This window comes from Callorhinus ursinus, unplaced genomic scaffold, assembly GCF_003265705.2.
Source record: "Callorhinus ursinus isolate GAN/ISIS: 27379988/994484 unplaced genomic scaffold, GSC_fseal_2.0 scaffold131, whole genome shotgun sequence".
In the NCBI taxonomy this organism is placed as follows: domain Eukaryota; kingdom Metazoa; phylum Chordata; class Mammalia; order Carnivora; family Otariidae; genus Callorhinus; species Callorhinus ursinus.
In genome coordinates, this window is record NW_027397193.1 from 547599 (window position 1) to 567542 (window position 19944).

Genomic DNA, 19944 nt, shown 5'->3' on the forward strand with positions numbered 1-19944 from the left:
AAAAGGGGGAGACAGGAGGGGACCTACTCTCCCACTGGAACTCTGGGGACCACTGAGGCTCCATTACTGGGGATTTCAGGGTGCCTGGCCACTGCAAATTCTTTCCCCCTCATAGGTCCCTGAAAGAGCCCCATACACCTGTCCCAGACGTGTCCATGCACACTAGTCCTCACACACAGACACACACGCACGGAGGCAATAAATATGTTCCGTACCAAAGTGCCCCCAGCCTGACATTTCAGGTGGGGCCCCTCCGAAAGGGAGGTCTTGTAAGTGCTCAGTTTTTTCAGGGATGTGGAGGAAGAACAGGGGAGGGGAAGGGCCAGACTCTGCTATCTCCATTTCCTGGTTTGAGGCAATCACGGGGCTTTCCCTGGAAGAGAGGGTAGGGAAACCAGCTATTTTTCTAAAGGCCCTGGGCTGCCCTTAATCCAGCCAGAGCCCAGGATAGGGGCTTTCCCTCACCCTGCCCCAAATAGCACCTCATGATAGTCCTTGGACCCTCCAGGGCAGGGAGAAGCAGAGTGCGGTGCTTAAAGCTAATACTGATTTGGTTGGCAGCAGCAAGAAGACGGATGGGGTGGGGGGCTTGGGGGTGTAGAAGAAGGGGGGTCGGTGTTCACCATCCCGGGGTGATGCTCACAGTAACTGGTGATTCCCTGGCCAAGGGGGAGGGGCAGGAGAGGCCAGCCCAGCAAGCGGGAGAAGTGCCTTTTGCCAGCAAGGGGAGAAGCTCTTGGTACTCAGAAAAGATGTCCCCAACAGCTGGTCCCGAAAGTCCCCAGTCCCCAGGCTTTGCAACCAGTGCCCCACCACTGAGCACTGGAAAGGAGGAATGATTCTCAGCAACGGGCTGGCTGGTCACTAGGCAACTCCCCAGCAACCGGGGCCCGGGGCGACCGGTCTGGTCCCCTCCGGTCCCCTCCGGGGCGCCGCCTCAGCAGCCAGGAGCCCGGCCCTCCGTGACCGGGGTCCCGCCCCGCCCGGCTCAGAGGCACACATTGATCTGCTTGGAGAGCTCTCGCTCCAGGTCCAGGATGAGGGCGTCGAAGTCTTTGAGGTTCAGGTGCGGGTTGAAGGGCGCCTCGAAGTCGTCGTCGAAGTCTGCGGCGCCCGCCGGCTCCCCCGCCTCCTCGTCCTCGTCCTCGCTGTAGCTGCCCGTCACGTGGTCGTAGTCCGGCCCGGACAGAAAGTCCCGCCCGCACGGCAGGAAGTCCCGTCCGCACACGCTCCAGTCGCCCGCGTAGCGATTGCTCGGGGGGCTCTCGGGGCCGCCCCGGCCGCGGGGCCGAGCCACCACTTCGGGACCGGCGAGCGGCAAGTGCAGCGGCGGCTGCCGTTTGGGCCGCAGGTACGGGGCGAGGTCCTGAGGCTCCGGGGGCCTGCGGGGATCTGCGGGGAAGAGCGGTGCTCGTGAATGGCTGCCTAGCTAGCCAGAGCCCTGACTGGCCCGACGGGAGACCCGACCGGCGACCGCAAAGGGATTTCACTGGCCGAGCTGGACCTGGTTGCTTAGGCACCCGGCCCTCTGATGGGCAGGTCAAGAGGCAGGGCCTCTGACCGCGTCGAGCATGGATTGGCTCAATCTGAACGGGTTGCTGAGGCTACCAGGTACCGGTTTACGCAAGGGTCCACGCCGGGGGCGGGGGGGGGGAGGGGGGCGTGGCACGCCTGAAGTCCCAGACTCTGATTGGTCGCCCGAGAAAGCATCGCTGCGGCGGCCTAGCCTGGATTGGCGGCGCGGGCCAGGGGCGGGCTCACCTGGCCAGGCCTGCAGCAGGTAGTGCAGCACTTCGATGTGGCGCTTGAAGTCCACTGCGTTGGTGAGGCCCGGCCCAGAGCTGCGGATGCGGGGCCTGGCGGTTGCCTGGCGCGCCGGCAGCAGCACGGGACCGAAGCACACGGCCAGGTTTTGCGGGGTCATGCGGTTGTGGGCGTGGAAGGAGGAGACGAGGCGCAGGTGGTCCAGGAGAAGAGTCAACGTGGCCTGAGAGAAGACGGTTGGGAATCATGAGGCGGGTGAAGCGGCCCCCCTGTCAAACCTGAAGGGAGACTAAGGCGGCCCGGAGTGGGGAAACTCGAGATCTCATAGCTGGTTGATGGCTGCGCTAAGGCTTTGATATAAGTATTATAATCCTATTTTGCTGGAGGGGAGACTGAGGACAAAGGCAACTTAGCTTTGGAATGGCAGAGCTTGGATTTGAACCCACTCCTCTCTGTATTAAGCAGGGCTAGCATTAGTCCTATTTTAGGGTTTATACCCCATGAGGGTATTGAGGCACAGGGGGTCAGGACTTCTCCAGGATCCCACAGCCAGGAACCTCCCTTGTGGTAGGTTGACAGACCTGTATTCAGAGCCTGCATTTTTGTGATATCCTGGCTGTGCAACCTTGGGCAACTCACTTAACTGCTCGGGGCCTAAGTTTCCATAGCTATGAAGTGGGGATACTAATAACACCTACTTTCTAGGGTTGTGACAATGCCACAAGTTCATGCACATCATGGGCTCAGGTGTGGGTGAAACACTCTACTGGTGTCAGCCCAGTCAGTCCTGCCCACTCCCAGCAGGTCCAACTTACCCTCTCCACATCTGGCAGGCAATTGAGGAGCCCACGGGTGCCCTCAGTGCTGGAGGGTGCCCTGCTTGGGGGTCCTTGGGCCATGGCCTCCAGCACCACCTGATAGAGGGCCTGGGTGATGAGCGGGGTGGGCAGTTCCCGAAGATAATCCTTGAGGATGCCTGTGGACACAGGGCCCACTCTGGTCAGGGCACCCCTGGCTTCTGAGGCCGGAGGGGTCAGCTGGGGCTGGGAGGGGGAAGAGGAGGGACAGGCACAGGAGAGTGAAAACGAAGCCAGACAGAAAGGGTGAGGTCCCAGAGGGGCCACAGGGACTCCCTTGAGCTGAAGTTTGAATAGGGAGCAGGCAGGGGACAGAAAGGGCATGCTGACCAGTGATGACATTGATATCAGGATACAGGTCCTCCGAGAGGCAGACGGCCGCACTGTCCCGCTCAAAGGCATCCCGAAGCTCTTTCTTCACGGCCGCCGAGCCACACAGACGGTACAGCCCCACCACCTAGGGGTGGGGACAGAGAGAGATCTTCTTGCCTGTGCCACAAACTGATCAGGACCGGGTGGAGTGGGGGCTGGAGGTCTGGAGGTCTGGGTCAGGGTGGCAGTGGGCTGAGGGGTTGGGGGCTGGCTGTGGCTTCACCAGCTGCCTTCCTGCTCCTCTGACACCTGTCATGGGGTCCCCACCTGGCTGCCTGAACGACCTGGCCCTGGAAACCCTCTGCTTGGATCATTCGTCCTGGCACCACCCTCCTTCTCAGCTCACTTGTCACCTCCTCTGGGAAGCCTTTCCTGACTACTCCAACCAGCATCAGATCCTGTTTAAGCTCTCCCAGCTTCTTCACTCTTGTGCCAGCCCCAGTTTTACACTTGTGAGTCACTGGAATCATGTCTTTTCTCCCATCAGACTCTGAGCTCCAGAAGATCTGGGACCATGTATTACTAAACGGTTGGATGACCTATGGGTTCTGGGCTGGGTGCTATGGTCTAGGGGAGCCTCCCGCCCTTGTCTAAGCTGGGATTGGAGCTAGCTGTGTCCCAGGCAGGGCGGGTGTGTGGGGAAGGCCTGGCCTCTGTTTGCTGGGTGTCCTGGGGTATAGGTCTGAGGGCCAGCTGGAATGGGGCAGGGGGCTCACCCGCAGCCCTCGGCGCTCGATCTGCCCAACACACTTCTGGATGATGAGGGGCACCTGGCCCGGGGGCTTTTCCCGCTCCACCAGCAGTGGCAGGGGCAGCCCAAAGACTCGGGGCTCAGCTGTGCCTGGTGCTTCCTGCTGCTCTGACAGGGTCAGCTTGGCGTACAACAGCCCCTGGGGCTCCAGGCGCACTGCCAGTTGCTGGGCCTGGCAGCCTGAAGACACAAGGGGATCTGTGGGGTCTGGCCCCACAGGCTCCTATGCCCTGGCCCCCTGCTCCAAGCCACACCCCCACCCTGGACACTCTGGGGGAAAGGCAGATCTGCATCCTGTGCCCACCGCTCCTCCCTTGCAGCCAGGTATCCTACCTCGGAAGACTGTGGGTAGCAGCACAGTGCCCTGGGCGCAGGGCCGGTGCCGCCGGACACCGGGGTCCCACGCCAGCACCAGGGCCCGCAGCAGCCGGGCAGCCTCGAGTTCCAGGTGGAAGGTGTGGTCCAGCCGCAGGAAGTCCGGACCCCCCCTCAGTGGCCCCGTTCGGGCCCGGGCCACCCCATCCACCTGCAGTAGGCAGCAGAGGTCTCTTGGGGTGGCCCCAGGTGCCGGCCGCAGCCCCCCCAGCCCATACAAGTGTAGGCTGAGGCGGCCCCAGAGTGCGGCGGGGGGTGCTCGGGCTGATGGGCCCACCTCGTAGGGCCGGAAGGCAGTGGGCGATGGGGGCCCTGCCGGGCGCTCCGGTGAGTCACCATCACTGAGGTAACCGGCCCGAGGGCCCCGTGTGGCCCCAGCCCCTGCTGCCCGTCCCGGGGTCCCCACACTGCTATCCAGGTGGTAACGGCTGATGACGGAGCCCTCGGGGGCAGCCCTCTCACGCTCTCGGCCAGCCCGGGTGCCCCGCAGGCTCAGTCGGCGCCGCAGGTCAGGCAGCTTCTTCATCTTCATGGAGAGGCGCCTGGCTGGACCGGGGGACTTCGTGCGGGAGGCTTTGGTTGGGGGGCTGGCAGGGGCTGTGCCTGGGGAACAGCAGATCTCAGGGTTCAGAAGCCTGGGCTTGGGACAGGGGTGAGGCTTGTGGTCATCTTGGGGGGCTGGAGGTATGAGGCTTGTGCTCACCTTGTGAGGCCGGGCCCTCTAGTTCAGCTGAGCCTGGTTGTGGTCCCCCGGGCTCAGGTGCCAGGGGTCTGGAGTCTTCCTCAGGAATAGGGTTGTACCAGATTTCACCAGCGGGCTCCCCGTTGCCAGGTGCCCTGGGACCCAAAGCAGCCTCTTCCGGTGGCTTGGCCCCACCCAGCACCCATCGGCGGCTGCTGGGCTCCAGGCTCTGCAGGTAGGCCCCCCGAGCTGGGCTTCGAGATGCCTCAGGGCTTGGGGGCCCCTCTGCTCCAGCCTGGGACCCTTCGGGAGCCTGGGGCTCTGGCTCTGGAGGACTGGGCTCTGGGCGCTGGGCTGGGCGGCCTGGCAGTGAGCAAGGGGAGTGAGACCCAGCTACCCGTCTGCTGCCCCCAGTGCATCCCCAGGCTGTTGGCTCTTTCCCCAGCAGGGGCCAGGGCTGGGGTGCACACAGTACTGGCACTCACTCATGTTTGTTTGGAATGGGCGGGCACAGGCCAGCAATCTCATTGGTTGCCAGCTTAAAGCCCACCCCCTCTTAGGTCCTGGGGTCCCAAACGGTGTCCCTCTGCCCTTCAACCTCAGGTGTCCAGTGGGGTTTCTCCAGACCTGGGCCCTGCATTCTCAGCTCTACCTCCCACCCCTGGCATGGAGCTCTGCCCCTGTCCTTTCTTACTGGGTGGCTTTGGGCAAGTTGCTTTCCATCTTTGAGCCTCAGTGCTCTCCTGTGAAATGGGGAGATTCAATGCCCCCCTCCAGGGAGGCATCAGAGAGCTCATGGGGACTACTTCCTAGGCATCCGGGTTATGGTCAAGCACGCAGCCAACAGTGAAGGCTGGCTTGCTCCTTTTGGAAGACAGGAGCAGGCTTGACGACTAGTGCTGGGGTCCCCCTTTCTACAGCACTCCCCCCACCCGCCACCCCTTGCCTGTCTTCTAGACTCTGCTCCCATCCTGGAGTGGGCCCTGTCTCTCAGCCCAGTCCAGATCCCCACAGTCAACGCCTTGGGGCCTCCCCTTTGCTCCATTCTCCCTTCTCTGACATCCTGGGCTGTTTCCTGTCTGTGTTTGTGCGTGGGCACCCCTGTCCCTTCTCTCTGCTCTAGGAACCTTGGGAATCTTTGGAAAAGGATGGGGGGGGGGAAGGTCAGATGGCGGAGTCGTCAGGCCTCCCTCCTTTAACTCCTTCCTTCCCGGAGTTTCCGTCTCACGCAGCTCCCAGCTCCAGTTTGCTGGTGGACTCCCTCCTCTGGTCAACTCTGATTTCCAACGCCCTGGACCCTGTCTCGGGGGTCTCTATTAGTAGCATGTCCAAAGAGCTGTTTAAGTCACTTCATTAGCTCTGGTCAAATGACCCAACTGCTCCGTGCCTCAGTTTCCCCGCCCGTCTAAAAGGGACAGTTTCCTAGGGCTGCTTAAGGTGGGCGCAGCTGCAGTCACTGGTTAATAGGTGGGAGGGGGCTGGGGGGTGGCCACTGTGGCTGATGCACCGCCTCTCTCTCTCCTCTGCAGGAGTTCGCTACCCATCTCCCGTCCCGGGTCTCCAGGGCGCAGGGTGTCCCAGCCTGGCCTGACTGGGCCCGTTTGCCAGCTTCCCAACTCCTCCTCCCCTCCACCCTCCAGGCGCTCGGTCTCGGCCCCATTTCCTGTCAGGGGCGAGGCCCCCTCCCGGGCCTCGCAAGGAGCCCGCAGCGCCGGCATCGCGAGCCAGGCGCACATAACGGTCCGCGCCCCCTCTCCCCCCCCGCCCCCGCCCAGCCCCTTCCTGCCAGGACCCCTGCCCGCTCTCGGTCCCCAACCCGGGGCCGCTTGGGGCTCCGCGGGGCTCCCCCTCGCCCCCCAGCCGTCCCGCCTTGGAGCTCCGGGACCATCTCCCGGACGGGGCGGGGTTCGGCGCCCCCTCCTCGGCCGCCTCCCCGGCTCACCGCGCTCCTTCGCGTCCGACTTTTTCCGGGGAAGTTTCTCCCGGCCCCGCAGGCGGGAGAAGGTTTTCCTGAGCAGCGGCTCGGCCATGCTGGGGCCCGGGCCGGGCCGAGTGCGCGCCCCGGGCTCCGGCCGCGCCGCCCCCCGCCCTCCCCGCCCCACCCGGACCTCCCCGCCCGCCCCCCGCTCCGCGCCAGCAGGAAGCGCATTCCGGGAATGCTTGGCCCAAACTTTTTTTTTTTTTCCCCTTCCCGCGGCCTGAGCGAGCGATGCTGGGATATGTAGTCGCCCGGGCCTGGTGGGGAGGAGATGGGGGCTCTATGCTGCCTTCCTCGCTCCAACTGTGAATATCTTGGCACAGTCCTGAGCCCTAGTCTTCCCTCTTACCCACCGCCTCCTTTGGTGATCGAACACAGCAAGTTCTCTTCGGGTTTACCTTCAAAACGCATCCCGCACGTATTTCCTCCCCTTTCCCCCATCTACTGCTCCAGCCTGGTGCAAGCCCTGGCCTCACTCCGTTCATTCCATGACACCTCCTCTTCTTTAGTCTCTTGGATGCCACTTGGGTCTCTCCCAATTTTCCCATCCCATAAATTCCAGTTACTCCAGATGTTTAACAGACCATCTCCAAACTAGTGGTGTAAAAGCCATTTTATGATGCCCACAGATGCTGTAGATAGGGAATTTAGGCAGGACAGAGCTGATTTTGATTGTTTCTGCTCCTTGGTTGGAAAGGCTTTGAGGTTTAGGGGTAACTCAACAAATAGGGGACTGGAATCATCTGCAGGCATGTTCACTCCCAGGGCTTGCAACTGATCACAGCTGAGGGCTGGGACCTCTTCACAGGCTTTGGACTAGGGCAGCTACATGGGCCTCTCCCTCTGGCCTGGGCTTCGTACCAGCAGGTCAGTAGTCAGGGTGGTCAGGTTTCATTGGACGGCCACCCAGCACGAAAGTCAACAAGACCGAAGCTGCATTACCTTTCCTAACCCAGCCTTGGGTGTCATGTTGTGTCACTTCTGGCACTTGAATCTGTAGATTCAAGAGAAGGGGACATAGACCCCACCCTTTCAGTGGGCCTTATGTCAAGGTGACCTTGTGAAGAGGATGTGGAATGGGAGATATTGTGGCTGTCTTGGAAAATTTAACCTGCTTCACTCCTACATTCCCTTCTCTTTAAGAGTGGACTTAAAAACTGAAGCCAGATTATGACACACCCCTGCTGTGCAGTCTTTCCATGACTGCTCACCCCACCTAGAATAAGGATTCCCAGTAAGACTTCTAGCTTCATCTCCTTTGTCATCCCCATTGCTTACCATGACCTCCTCTCTGGTACTCCTTTACATCAAACTGTACTGTCCCAGGCCCTTTGCACATGTAGTCTCCTCTGTCTGGGAAGCTCTGGTTTTCCTGAATTTGCCTCTTTCTCATCCTTTAGTTTCAAAAGCACCCCCTTGGGAGGCCCTCCTTGAGTATCCACCAGTGTCCACTCATTATTACCTCATCGTGTTTCATTTCTTTGAACACTCTCATGGCTTGAACTTATTAGCTTCAGTGTTTGTTCTAGTTTATCTGTGTCCTTGTCAAAACTGGGACTCCACCCGATGCACATCTGTCTAGTTCACTGCTGAATGTTCAAGTAGGAGATCAGGTGCCAGGTGCCAGAGGCCTGGATAGAAGGGGGTGGCCAAGAGGCTTGCATAGAGGAGATTGTGTGTGTTTGCCTATCACGTATCTCAAAGCGGATCTCTGTGTTTATCCTACTTGGAGTTTGTTGAGCTTCTTGGATGTGCAGATTCATATCTTTCATCCACTCTGGGAGATTTTTTTTTTTTTTTTTTGGCCATTATTTCTTCAACTATTTTTTCTATCCCTTTCTCTTCTCTCCTTTTGGGACTCCCATTATGCATATGTTAGTATGCTTGTCAGTGTCCCATGGGTCTCTCAGGTTCTGTTCATTTTTCTTGGACATGTGTTCGGGAGGAGTCAGGCTAGAGAGTGGTGGGATGCACCCCAGGAGTCTTTGAGGTAGCTGCTGACAGTGGGGAAGAGGTCAGGGTCAAGACAACACCTGTTCACAAGTCCCAGGCAAGGGGGACAAAAGGAGGGCCCATCAGGGTATCCCAGCACCTCAGAGAAGCTGGAGGCTGATATGGGGATGAGAGCAGCCCTTGGCCCCACCCATATCACATCAAATGATTAAAAACCACTCACACAGCATCTACCTACCTATCTATCTATCTATCTATCTATCTATCTATCTATCTATCTGTCTGTCTATATTTACTTATTTATTTATTCTTGGTAACAGAATATTCTTTTAACAGTGTTTCCCTACTTTTCCTGTTACATTCATTTGGCTAATTTATTTAGCTCATTTAATTCACTGTTGGCTATGATTCTTTCTCAGCAACCAGAAGTTCTTGGTAAGTGTTAATAAAATGGTTATGAATACTGAATTTCACATTTTGTGAAGTCTGGATTTTGGTAGTTGAAGTCTTTCCCCCAAATGTTCTCACTGGCTGCAGACAGGATGCACAGTACTTATGGTGCCTGATGGATAAATCTAGCCCCCAGCAAAATGTTGAAAGAAGAAATGCAGGTGGAGGGGGCTGGTGAGGTTTGAGCAGAGCTCTGCACCTCTGTGGCAGACAGTGGGGGTTGGTGGATATGAACCCCAGCTCCCTCACCCCTCATGTGGGATGACTGAAGGTGTATCTTCCACATCGACCCCCCCAGGTCCCCATGGGACCAAGCTCCAGCTGCCACTGGAAACTTGAATATCAGTACACTCTTTACTGACTTCCTTCCCTTCTCTTTCTCATTTCTCCACCCCCTTCCAGCATTTCCTGGATCACTTCCCAAACAAACTCCCTGCACTTGAATCCTTGTCTCAGGGTCAGCTTCTAGAGGACCCCAAATGCAGACATTCTTTCTAGGCCTCAGTTTCTTTGTCCATCCAAAAGGAAGGATAACCACGCCTGTTACCAAGGCTGTGGGGGTGGGGATAATGGCGGCGGGGCACGTGTCTGTGGGCTGAGCCTCCTGTCTGCCATCTCCCTGGGATCCTTAGTTCTTGGGAATGGAAGTTGGAGAAGATCATGGGGAGCAGGCTCCCAGCTCTCCCTACCCACTTTTGTCATTCCCAGTTGACCCTGTGCCTGTGTCAGGCACCTTCCAGGGTGAAGAGGCCCTTGCCTGACTGAAAGTCCATCCTTACAGGAGCCAAGGAAGAGGTGGTTGCCCAGAGATGTCCACCAGGGCAGCATTGAGCAGCTAGAGGGAGAGAGGGTGGCCAAGTCACCACGTCACCATGCGGCAGCTTCCTCAGGTGGGATATGGCATCACCTGGCAGGCAGTTAGTGGGGCAGCATATCTTGACCAGAGCTTCCCAGTGGCCCTTGGCAAAGCCCAGCAGGCCAGCTGTGGAGCTGAAGCTGAGGTGCAGCAGAGCCTCCAGCCCCCCTTACAGTGCCCTCCTTCCATCAGCTGTAGGTCTGCTGGGCTCTCCTGCTGGACAGGCCCCTGTACATACCCCAGGACTTCGGCAATTGGCCACCAGCAGCCATGCCAAGAGTTGCCATGGTGTCCAGATTGCAGGACCTCTGGTTGTGCCAGAGAAAAGGGAGGCAGCCTGGAGAGGGGTGACCAACTGGTCAGCTGGGACAAGTGGCCAGGGGTGGGAAGGGCCAGGCGGAGACCCCATGTCATTCCTTAGCTCCTCCCTCCTCTCTCCCAGGGCTCTGGGCTCAACTGCCCTTCCACAAAAACATCTGGCCCTTGACTGGCTCCTGGGAGCTAGCCCCTAAGCCCTTGGAGTATCCTACTTGATAAGAATCTCTTTGTACATCTGGAGGCCATGCTAACAATGTGACTTATAGTGGGGGCCTTGGGCCACACTGTGTCAGTTTAACCTGAAGGGGCCAGAGACTGAGAAACCAAGGTCAGCCACATGGACAATCAGCCGTGTCTCTGTGGCTGTAATGGGCTGAATTGTGTCTACACCAAATTGATATGTTGAAGCCCTAACCGCTCCATCCTCCCCAGTTCCTCAGGATGTGACTATATTTGGAGATAGGGCCTTTAAACTGTGATTAAATCAAGTGAAGTCTTTACAGTGGGCCCTAATCCAGTATGACTCGTGTCCTCATGAGAAGAGGACATTTGGACACAGGATGTGTGCACAGAGAGGAGATCATATGAGGACACAGAAGATGGCCATCTACCAGCCACGGAGAACCAGGCCCCGGAAAGAACCAAGCCTGCCGATGCCTTGATCTCGGACTTGTGACTTCCAGAACTGAGAAAATAAATTTCTCTGGTTGAAGCCACCGCATCTGTGGTGTTTTATTATGGCAGAAGTAGGAAACTAACACCGATGAACTCTCGGGACAAGAAGACTCAGGAACTTCCCTGGTTGGCAGTATACAATGTGTGTGGTCAAACATCATCGCTGGGAGAATTAAATGCTGTCCACATGAATCCACAGGGAGGGGACATCTGGTCCCCTGGTGGCTGGTCCCTTCTGGACTCTGCCCCAAGTGCCTTTTACCTTTGCTGATTTTAATCTTTGTCCTTTCCCTGTAATAAACTGCATATAACAATTTTGCTGAGTTCTGTTGACTCCTTCTAGTGAATCATTGAACCTGAGGGTGGTCTTGGGGACCTCCCACTACACAAGTTCACAGAGATAGGAGTGACTCCCCAAATCCCTAGCAAATGTTCATTTGGGAGTATGAGCTTCCCCTCCAGGACCTGGAGGCTGAAGCCTCGCTGCATCCTTTCTCATCCTTTGCTGAAAGTGGCTTTCTTTTCCACCAGCTGATCCACCTATTGCCCCCCAGAGCCCCATATGGGGCTGCAGCATGACCTTGGGTAAGTCACTCACCTGGGAGGCCATCCAGCATGGTGGAGGGAGGGGTCAGGTTTTCGGGTCACACTACACTGGATTGGAATACTCCCTCGGCCCTGATCTAGCATATGGCCTTGGGACAGTCACTTTCCTCCTCTGAGTCTCAGTGTTTGAGTCTCCAAAATTGCTTTGAATCACCCAACAAAATCCCATGTATAGGGAAAGAAGTGTTATTGTGCTCTAATACTGGACAGGGTCACTCTGTTCCTTCAGACCCTGATAAATGGGCTCAATTTACATTGCTGAATGTAAATTCTGCACCCTTGCTGAAATTTTGGAGAATTACTAGATGATTATTTTCTCATGGTCTCCTGTTACTGCTGAATTAAATAGCTTCACTGTGAGCTTGCTCTTCCTGGTTTCTAGGATGAGGTGCACTGGCCTCTCTCCTTGATTTCACCAAGGTTTCTGGGTGTGTGACAGGTTTTACTGAGGCTGGGGGAGTGGAAGGTGAGTTTACACTGCATATCACAGCAACTTAATCTTGACTGTTAGATGTCTCTGTTCCAACCCAGCCTACCTCCGAGAGTCTTGCCATTGTACTGCCTTCCCATTTGTTCATTTGTTCATCCATTCATTTGTTCATTCATTCATTTGCTCAGTCAACAAATATATTTTGAGTGGCTGCTGTATGGATTTGGGCAAGATAAGCAAGAAAACATGGTCTCTCAGCTCTCAGCTCACAGTTAAGTGGGTGAAAGAGACATTCATCAGAGAATCATACAAATGAATATAAAGTCACTAATGTGATGAGGAGAATGAGCACTAGTGAATGTCTTCGGGCAACTGATATAGCTGGGATAGGGAGCGGGTGAGAGGCTTCTCTGAGGAAGCGGGGTTTGCCTTGAAATCTCAAAGCCGAGGAGGCATTAGCTATGCAAAGTTCCTGTGGCACCATCTATCCCTTCATTTTCTGGTCCTGGGATTCAGCCCATTTCACTTCTCACTCTTTGGTCCCTGTTGGTCTCTCTGCTTCTTGTCACTCCCATCCATGTGTACCAGGATTTGCAAACTAGAGCCTGTGGGCCAAATCTGGCTCTTGAACTATGAACTATTTTTAAAAATTTAAAATGATTGGAGGGCGCCTGGGTGGCTCAGTTGGTTAAGCGACTGCCTTCAGCTCAGGTCATGATCCTGGAGTCCCGGGATCGAGTCCCGCATCGGGCTCCCCGCTCTCAGCAGAGAGTCTGCTTCTCCCTCTGACCCTCCCCCCTCTCATGTGCTCTCTCTCTCTCATTCTCTCTGTCTCAAATAAATAAAATCTTTAAAAAAATGGTTGGAAACAAATCAAAAGAAAACATTTCATGAGCTACTTTTGATAATTTTGTTTGATAATTAAAACTTTAAACCTAGTGTCTATGAAGGGAGCCTTAGTGGTAACCGTAGGATTAATGTGTCCAGTTATATGTAATGTTAGAAAGCTCACACTGGATGGCAGATTTGAGACAGGATTTTCTGTCTCACAAATTAATGAGGTTTTTTTCCTGAGATCCTGGAGCCCAGCCGGTTGATACTGAAGGTGAAAACTTCCTCCTGATTTCCTTTTTATGGGTGACAGTTGAAATATTTTGGTAGTTGAGATATTTGGGAACCCATGTTGCCAGGTAGTCAAATTAGAACCTAAGGCAAGTATGTGGGAGGATTTCTGGGGTGAAGGGAGAAAAGGAGTGAACATACGCCAGTCACTAAAACCCAAACAGTCAGTTCCACTTCTACAATATATTTTATACATACTCTATTTTACCACGACAATCTGGGGCGAGAGAAGCACATGGAAGGTAGATATACATTGAGAATCTTTCTGAATCATTTTGATGATGTCAACACTTCTTCTTTTTTTTTTTTTGCAAGAGTAAAAAAAAAGGACTTTATTTCATGACATGTAAAATGATATGAAATTCAAGTTTCAATTGCTACTCTTTGATGTATTGTTTATGGTGGCTTTCATGATGGAACAACAGAGATGAGTCATTCTGACAGGCTGTCTGATCTGTAAAGCTGATAATTACTATCTGGCCATTTATAGAAGGTTTTCTGACCCCCAATCCGTGGGATGACTCATGAGTGGATTAATTCTGGGCCCCTCCCTACATCCCTGCTTAATGTCATGGTCCCCTCTGCCCTGTGGACCAATCCCCGTGGTGACACCTGCTGTCCCCCATAACCTCCCACACACCCCACTCCCCTTGCTGTAGGCTGGGGACACACCTCTCCGTGATTTCTCTGAACAACCCAGGCTCCGTCCCACCACGGGAACTTTGCACATGCTCTCCCTCCCCGGGACGATTACCCCTGCGGTAGGGGAACTGGGCCGGTTTACAGCCCGGATAAATGTTTCTGAAATAGAGAAGCTTTGAATCCATTTTGTGAACAGCACTATCGCCACCTGGTGGCCATGTCCTCAAGCTGTAGCTGTAATTCTTTCAAAGCGTTTGGGGTGGTTTTGGGACCTTCCTCTCCAGGACCATGCCTATGGTAGGGAAAAACGGAAAATGTCTATGGAAAAATGCCCCAAGTCCGGTTCTCCTTTATCTCTGAACTGAAGGCCTATTTGGGTCCCATATCTCTACAGCCCTTCTTTCCACCCCCCACATGTCCCTGTGATCCCCAAACTTTAAGGCTCATATAAGCCCTGTGGGTTGCTGTTAAAACTATGATTCAGGGGTTTGGGATGGTGTCTGAGTCTTCATTTCTAGCAAAATCCCCATGATGCTGATGTTCTGGCTCACGGATCTACTTGAGTATCAGTATCTTCTTCTATAGAAAAGGGTCAGCAAACTCCTTCTGTGGATGGCCAGACAGTAAATATTTTAGGCTTTGTGCACCATAGAGTCTCTGTCAAGATTATTCAACTCTGCTCTGTAATTTGAAAGCAGTTGTAGATGATACATAAATTAATGGGTGTGGGTGTGTTCCCATAAAACTTTGTGAGCACTAAAATTAGAATTTTATATAATTTTAATCTGTCATAGAATAGTCTTTTATTTTTTCCCCCAACTATTTAAAAATATAAAAACCATTCTTAGCTTGCAGGCCATACAAAAACAGGCTGTGGGTTGGATTTGGCCCGAGGGTGATAATTTGCACATCCTTGCTCTAGGCTCCAATTTCTAGACAATATCATGTGATGTTAAGATCTGGGACTTTGGGATGCGTCCTCTGTTTGAACTTTGGCAGCTTCATTTTGCAAGCCTCAGCTTCCTTATCTGTAAAATAGGAACTTATATCACCTATTTAGGGTTGTTGTTTACTATATAATGAGATAATGCATACAAAGGGCTTAGCATGTGCCCAGCATGCAATAAATGTCATTATTGTCATCCCACTGAGACCCAGAAAATGAATCCATACAACTTAAATCCTTCATCTTTTCCTCCAGTTGTAACCCAGACTATTAACCAGACATGTAGTGAGTCATGGACTTGAGGACATGTGGTCTTTGCATGATGCCAGCCCTTCCTAAACTCACTGTACTCATTTGCTAGGACTGCCATAACAAAGCACCACAAACTGGAGAAGAAACGTATTGTCTCACTGTTCTGGGGGCCAGAAGTCTGAGATCAGGTATCATCAGCGTTGGTTCCTTCTGGGGACTGTGAGGGAGGATCTGTTCCATGCTTCTGTCCTGGCTTCTGGTGGTTTGCTGGCAATCTCTGGCGCTCCTTGGCTTGTAGAACCATTACCTTCATCTCTGCCGGCATCTCCACATGACCTTCTCTGTGTGTGGTGTGTCTGTGTCCAAATTCTCCCTTTAGATAAGACTGGCAGTCATATTGGATCAGGACCCATCCTAATGACCTCATTTTAACTTGATTATCTCTGTAAAGACCCTATTTTCAGGTAAGGTCACATTCTGAGGTCCTAGCGGGTTAAACTTCGACACATCTTTTTTGGAGACACAATTCACCTCCCAACACTAACTGTCCATGCATTCCAGTCCATCCTATCTGCTTGTTTCCGATTGTGCCTGTAGAATCAGATTGGGTTCAAAGTCAGGTGATGGACATCACAAGAAACACATGGACTCTGCAGCTAGTCCAAGGGCCTGTGTCCTCAGACAGAGGTCTATGTACTCCCTGCTTCAGGGCCACCTGGAGAGCTTTTTAAAAAGGCAGATTCCAGGGCTCAGTGCCAACCTGTTGAATCACAATACCTGGGAGCCAAATGTCATTGCCTCTTATGATCCAATACATGGGGGGTGGGGTGGGGGAGGTGCACACAGGAGGCCTGATGATGACAAAGATCCCCATAGTCATGGGCACAAGAGGTGGTCACAAGGTCCCCGTGAAGCCAAGGCTGGTGGCTGCTGAAGCGAATAATAAGTGAGCTAATCTCAACAGATGCTTTCACTGTCCTTCTTCAGGTCCCTTAGGAAGCATGGTGATGTAACTGGCTAATATGTGTTGTCTTTATCAATATTAAAATGGTGTAGCAAAAAAAAATGGTGTAGCCAATCTTTTGTTCAACTATATTACCCATGTAGCAATCCCATAAGCTCAATATCCCAGAGAAGACCAATTTAAGACTTCTTTGAAGCCTTCTGATCTTCACGGGGAAGAGAAATCATGGGGAAAATGCACACCTCTCCCTTTGGGTTCCCACAGTTTTTCATTCGTCTTTGTGACTCACTTACCATGGTGTGCCATAATGATTTATTTACATATCTCTATCCCCCACTCAATTCTGAACACCTTGAGGAAAGGGATGGGACATATCTCTGTGTTCCCACCACCCAACAGTGGTTCTGGAACATGCTAAGTACCCAACAACTGTTCTACTCTAGGATTGAGAGGAGACTGCTTTGCCGATGAGCTTCTTCAGGGCTGCCTTTATGTCCTTGTTCCTTAGGCTGTATATAAAGGGGTTCAGCATGGGGATGACCACTCCACACATCAGGGCAGCTGCCTTGTCCTTCTGGGAGGAGGCAGGAGATGTGGGTTGCAAGTATATAGCAAAGATGGTGCCATAGAACAGTGATACCACAGTGAGGTGCGAGCCACTTGCCCTGAGCAGAAGGGATCTTGAAGACTGCCCAGAAAATGCAGGTGTAAGAGAGGAGGATGCACGAGAGGGGGCTGATGCCCATGATGATGCCAAAAGCAAAAATCACCAGTTCGTTGGTGTGCGTGTCAGAGCAGGAGAGCTTCAACAGGGGCATGAGATCACAGAAGAAGAGGGGGGTTCGGTCAATTTTAGCACAGAAGGTCAATTGAGCCATGAGGCAGGTGTGCATGAGTGACTGGAGATTGGTGATCAGCCATGCCCCCCCCAACCAGCAACCCCCAGACACAAGGGCTCATGATGACTGAGTAGCGTAGAGGGTAGACAATGGCCACAAACTGATCAGTGGCCATCACAGCCGGGAGGGAGCTGTCCATGGTCCCAAACAGGTGGAAGGTGTATATCTGAGCAAGGCAGCCCACAAAGGAGATGGCCTGGGTCTGGGTCCAAAGGTTCACCAGCATCTTGGGGACAGTGGTGGAAGAGAAGGTATTGACGAAGGACAGTTTGGAGAGGAAGAAGCACATGGGCGTGTGGAGGCGGGAGTCTGTGATGATGGCCAGGACGATGAGCAGGTTCCCAAAGATGGTGACCGGGTACACAGAGAGGAACAGCCCAAAGAGGAGAGTCTGAAGTTCTGGCTTTTCTGTGAGTCCCAGAAGGAGGAATTCTGAGACTCTTGTTTGTTTTTTTTTGGTTCCATGGACAACCTGTGTCTACTGCAAAGGAAAAAAGGGGAGAGGAAAGCAACACAAAGCTGGGAGTCAGAGATGGAGTTCCAGACCTGCCCCCCCCACCGAGATTGCAGAGTTCTGTGAAAATCTGTGGGTTTCTGTTTCTCCCCAACAAACCCATCCGTGCCTGAGATAGTTTGCATCTCAAAAACCTAACTCAGTTGTTTAGAGACAACTTTGTGTTTTCAGTGGAGCAATGCTTCGCAGAAAACAAAATTAAGCTGAATCAAGCCTAAACTGAAACCCAGCACAGGGAAAGGGAACCTGATCAGCCTCTTTTCTTCCTTGTCTTTCTTTCCCTTCATCTTTCTCTCTTTTCTCCCCTCCCTCCAATTCATCCTTCCTTCACACGATACAATTTTCGCATGCATTTCAGGTTAATGACCAAGGATACAAAGACAGATCACACTTTTCCTCTGCTTCCAATGACGGCCAAATTTATTTGGGGGCACTTTATGATCTTCTGCCACATCATCACTACACTAAACCCCCTCTCATCCTTTGTGAGACAGCACCCAATACGTGCTCAGGAGGACATAGAGACAATGGATGAATCCAGAAAGCTGGTTAAATGGAGATTTTAAAGAAAACTTTCATGGTAAAAAAGAGTATCTGGAGATTTAAAGCTAATGGTATTTTGGAAGTATATTTTGCCATTAGTAGTAGCTTTGCAGGACAACATTTTTCATATTTTCTTATGTTCTAGAGAGGCTATTACTAGAAATTGAAAGAGTTTTTTGCCCTCAGGAAAATATACATTGTTATAGCATGTCAAACAGCTGTTTAAGAAGTTTATTCAAAATAAAACTCCCAGACAGAGCCTGGATGGTTCAAAGGTAAGCTGGTTTCATAAAAATGACAAAAATACGCCCAAATTCCTGTTTGATGGAAAGCAAAGTGTGCCATGTGCTTATTCCTGTAAGAAATATGATGACAAAAAAAGTGAGTTTATAAAAGAACACTCTGCTATGAATGGATATGAAAATAGTGACCAATGTGAGACCAACATTTAAAGAAATGTCCACATGTAGGCATGTTGTGATAATATTCTCATTCACCCATTTAACACTGCTAATGGGTATGACCCTGGTTTTATTTCCCCACGTACTTAGAAGGGAATTGGGGGTTCATCCTTGGCCATTTTAATCCGCAGAATCAGAGGTGACTTTTGAACTCCTCTCTGCTTTGGCTTCAGCAGTTTGGGACTTAGGAGCAGCTTCTTGTCAAAAGCCCAAAGAAAGCATATGTTTATCCCATTCACATGAGACTGCCAAAGCCTGGTTGCATTTGCCTTTCCAGGTCTCCATCCTATGGTGTGCACAGTGATTCTTCCTTTCACTTGTGAACATTTATAGAGAGTGTGTTAGGTGCCACATATTTCTCTTACGATACAGGGATGATATAGAAAAAGCCCAGCATGGCATGACTCACCACGTTTTTGTAAAACCTCAATATTGACTCCTTTCAGCAAAGAGAGGATCTTCTTTAACTCATTGCTTACCTGGTTAGGTCCCCATGTCTTAAAGGCAATTGAGGACAAGAACACAACAGAGGTGTTTAGTGACCATATCTTAGAGTGTTGAGGCTTCTTTTTCTTCTTCTTCTTCTGTTTTTCAAAGATTTATTTATTTATTTCAGAGAGAGAGTGAGCTGGAGGGTGGAGCAGAGGGAGAGGGTGAGAGAAACTCCAGCAGATTCTGTGTTGAGCACAGAGCCTGACACGGATCTTGATCTCAAGACCCATGAGATCATGACCTGAGCCAAAACCAAGAGCCAGGCACTTACCTGACTGCACCAACGCAGAGTGTTGAGCCTTCTTAGGAGTCACAGGTTCTTTATGTGCAGGTCTCTCAACATCCAGGAGAGGGAGATGGTGTTGGCCACACCTGACCACCAGGAGCCAGGCTGAGAGCAATGCTAGGGGGCCCTCAGCTTGCACCTGCATCATGTCCCATCTGGACAGATTTATTTTTACTCTCTCACATGCCATTGCTTCTCTGAGTGTGCTTCATGAGAAGAGGCATTTCAAAGCTAAACTCTGCTGTCAATACTTGCTAGGAAAACCATTCAATCACAAGCATCTAAAATTATCATCACTCTGCCTTCCAAGGAACGCTGGTCTCCAGAAAGACTTAAGGTTAGCTGAAGGGGGATCAGGATGTATATGGGAGAACACAATAGGTAGATAGGTGTGTATAGGAGAGGTTATAAGTGACCCTGAGGTGTTGTGAGAACAAGGGGAGGGATGCAAATATCTGCCATGAGGAGCAGGACCCCTGGAGGTGGAAGAGGTGTTGAAAGGGGGCTTTCAGGAAGGGAAACAGCATAATATCCTCTTTGGTAACCTCAAGAAATCGCTAGCCAAACATTTTACTATTTATCGTGATTTTTCAGAGTTCTGTTTGAGGCCTTGTAAGGTGATGCTTAGGTTCCTCTGGGTTGCATACATTATTGAGAGTTCCTTCTTGGCAACACATGTGCAGCTGTCCTTGGGTGTTCACATGAAGTCCTTGGGTGCACTAGAGTAGTGGTTCTCAACCTTGAGCTGTATCAGTG

General features: G+C 52.5%; 2 protein-coding genes across 2 annotated transcripts; both read right to left on the bottom strand.

The window, feature by feature from the left end:
* Positions 1-988: 988 nt before the first annotated feature.
* On the bottom strand, positions 989-6882 carry SYDE1 (synapse defective Rho GTPase homolog 1). The gene is made up of 8 exons (XM_025864795.2): positions 6744-6882; positions 4823-5164; positions 4078-4722; positions 3710-3924; positions 2952-3078; positions 2580-2740; positions 1762-1987; positions 989-1392 (listed from the first exon to the last, which is right to left on the bottom strand). The coding sequence occupies exons 1-8, from the start codon at positions 6829-6831 to the stop codon at positions 989-991; spliced, it is 2208 nt and encodes a 735-aa protein (XP_025720580.1). The 5' UTR covers positions 6832-6882.
* Positions 6883-16432: 9550 nt separating this feature from the next.
* On the bottom strand, positions 16433-19336 carry OR1I1 (olfactory receptor family 1 subfamily I member 1). The gene is given in 5 exon segments (XM_025864820.2): positions 16433-16649; positions 16651-16922; positions 16924-17370; positions 19174-19177; positions 19275-19336. Coding segments are annotated over 5 exon segments (1002 nt in total).
* Positions 19337-19944: the final 608 nt, after the last annotated feature.

What these genes read in the sequence shown, in the direction of transcription:
- SYDE1 (XM_025864795.2), bottom strand. Translation starts at nt 6,831, where the DNA reads ATGGCCGAGCCGCTGCTCAGGAAAACCTTCTCCCGCCTGCGGGGCCGG. An exon ending in GTCGGACGCGAAGGAGCGCG is followed by an intron (nt 5,165 to 6,743) that starts GTGAGCCGGGGA and finishes GCTCACTGCCAG; the next exon opens with GCCGCCCAGCCCAGCGCCCA. An exon ending in TGATATCAATGTCATCACTG is followed by an intron (nt 2,741 to 2,951) that starts GTCAGCATGCCC and finishes CTGTGTCCACAG; the next exon opens with GCATCCTCAAGGATTATCTT.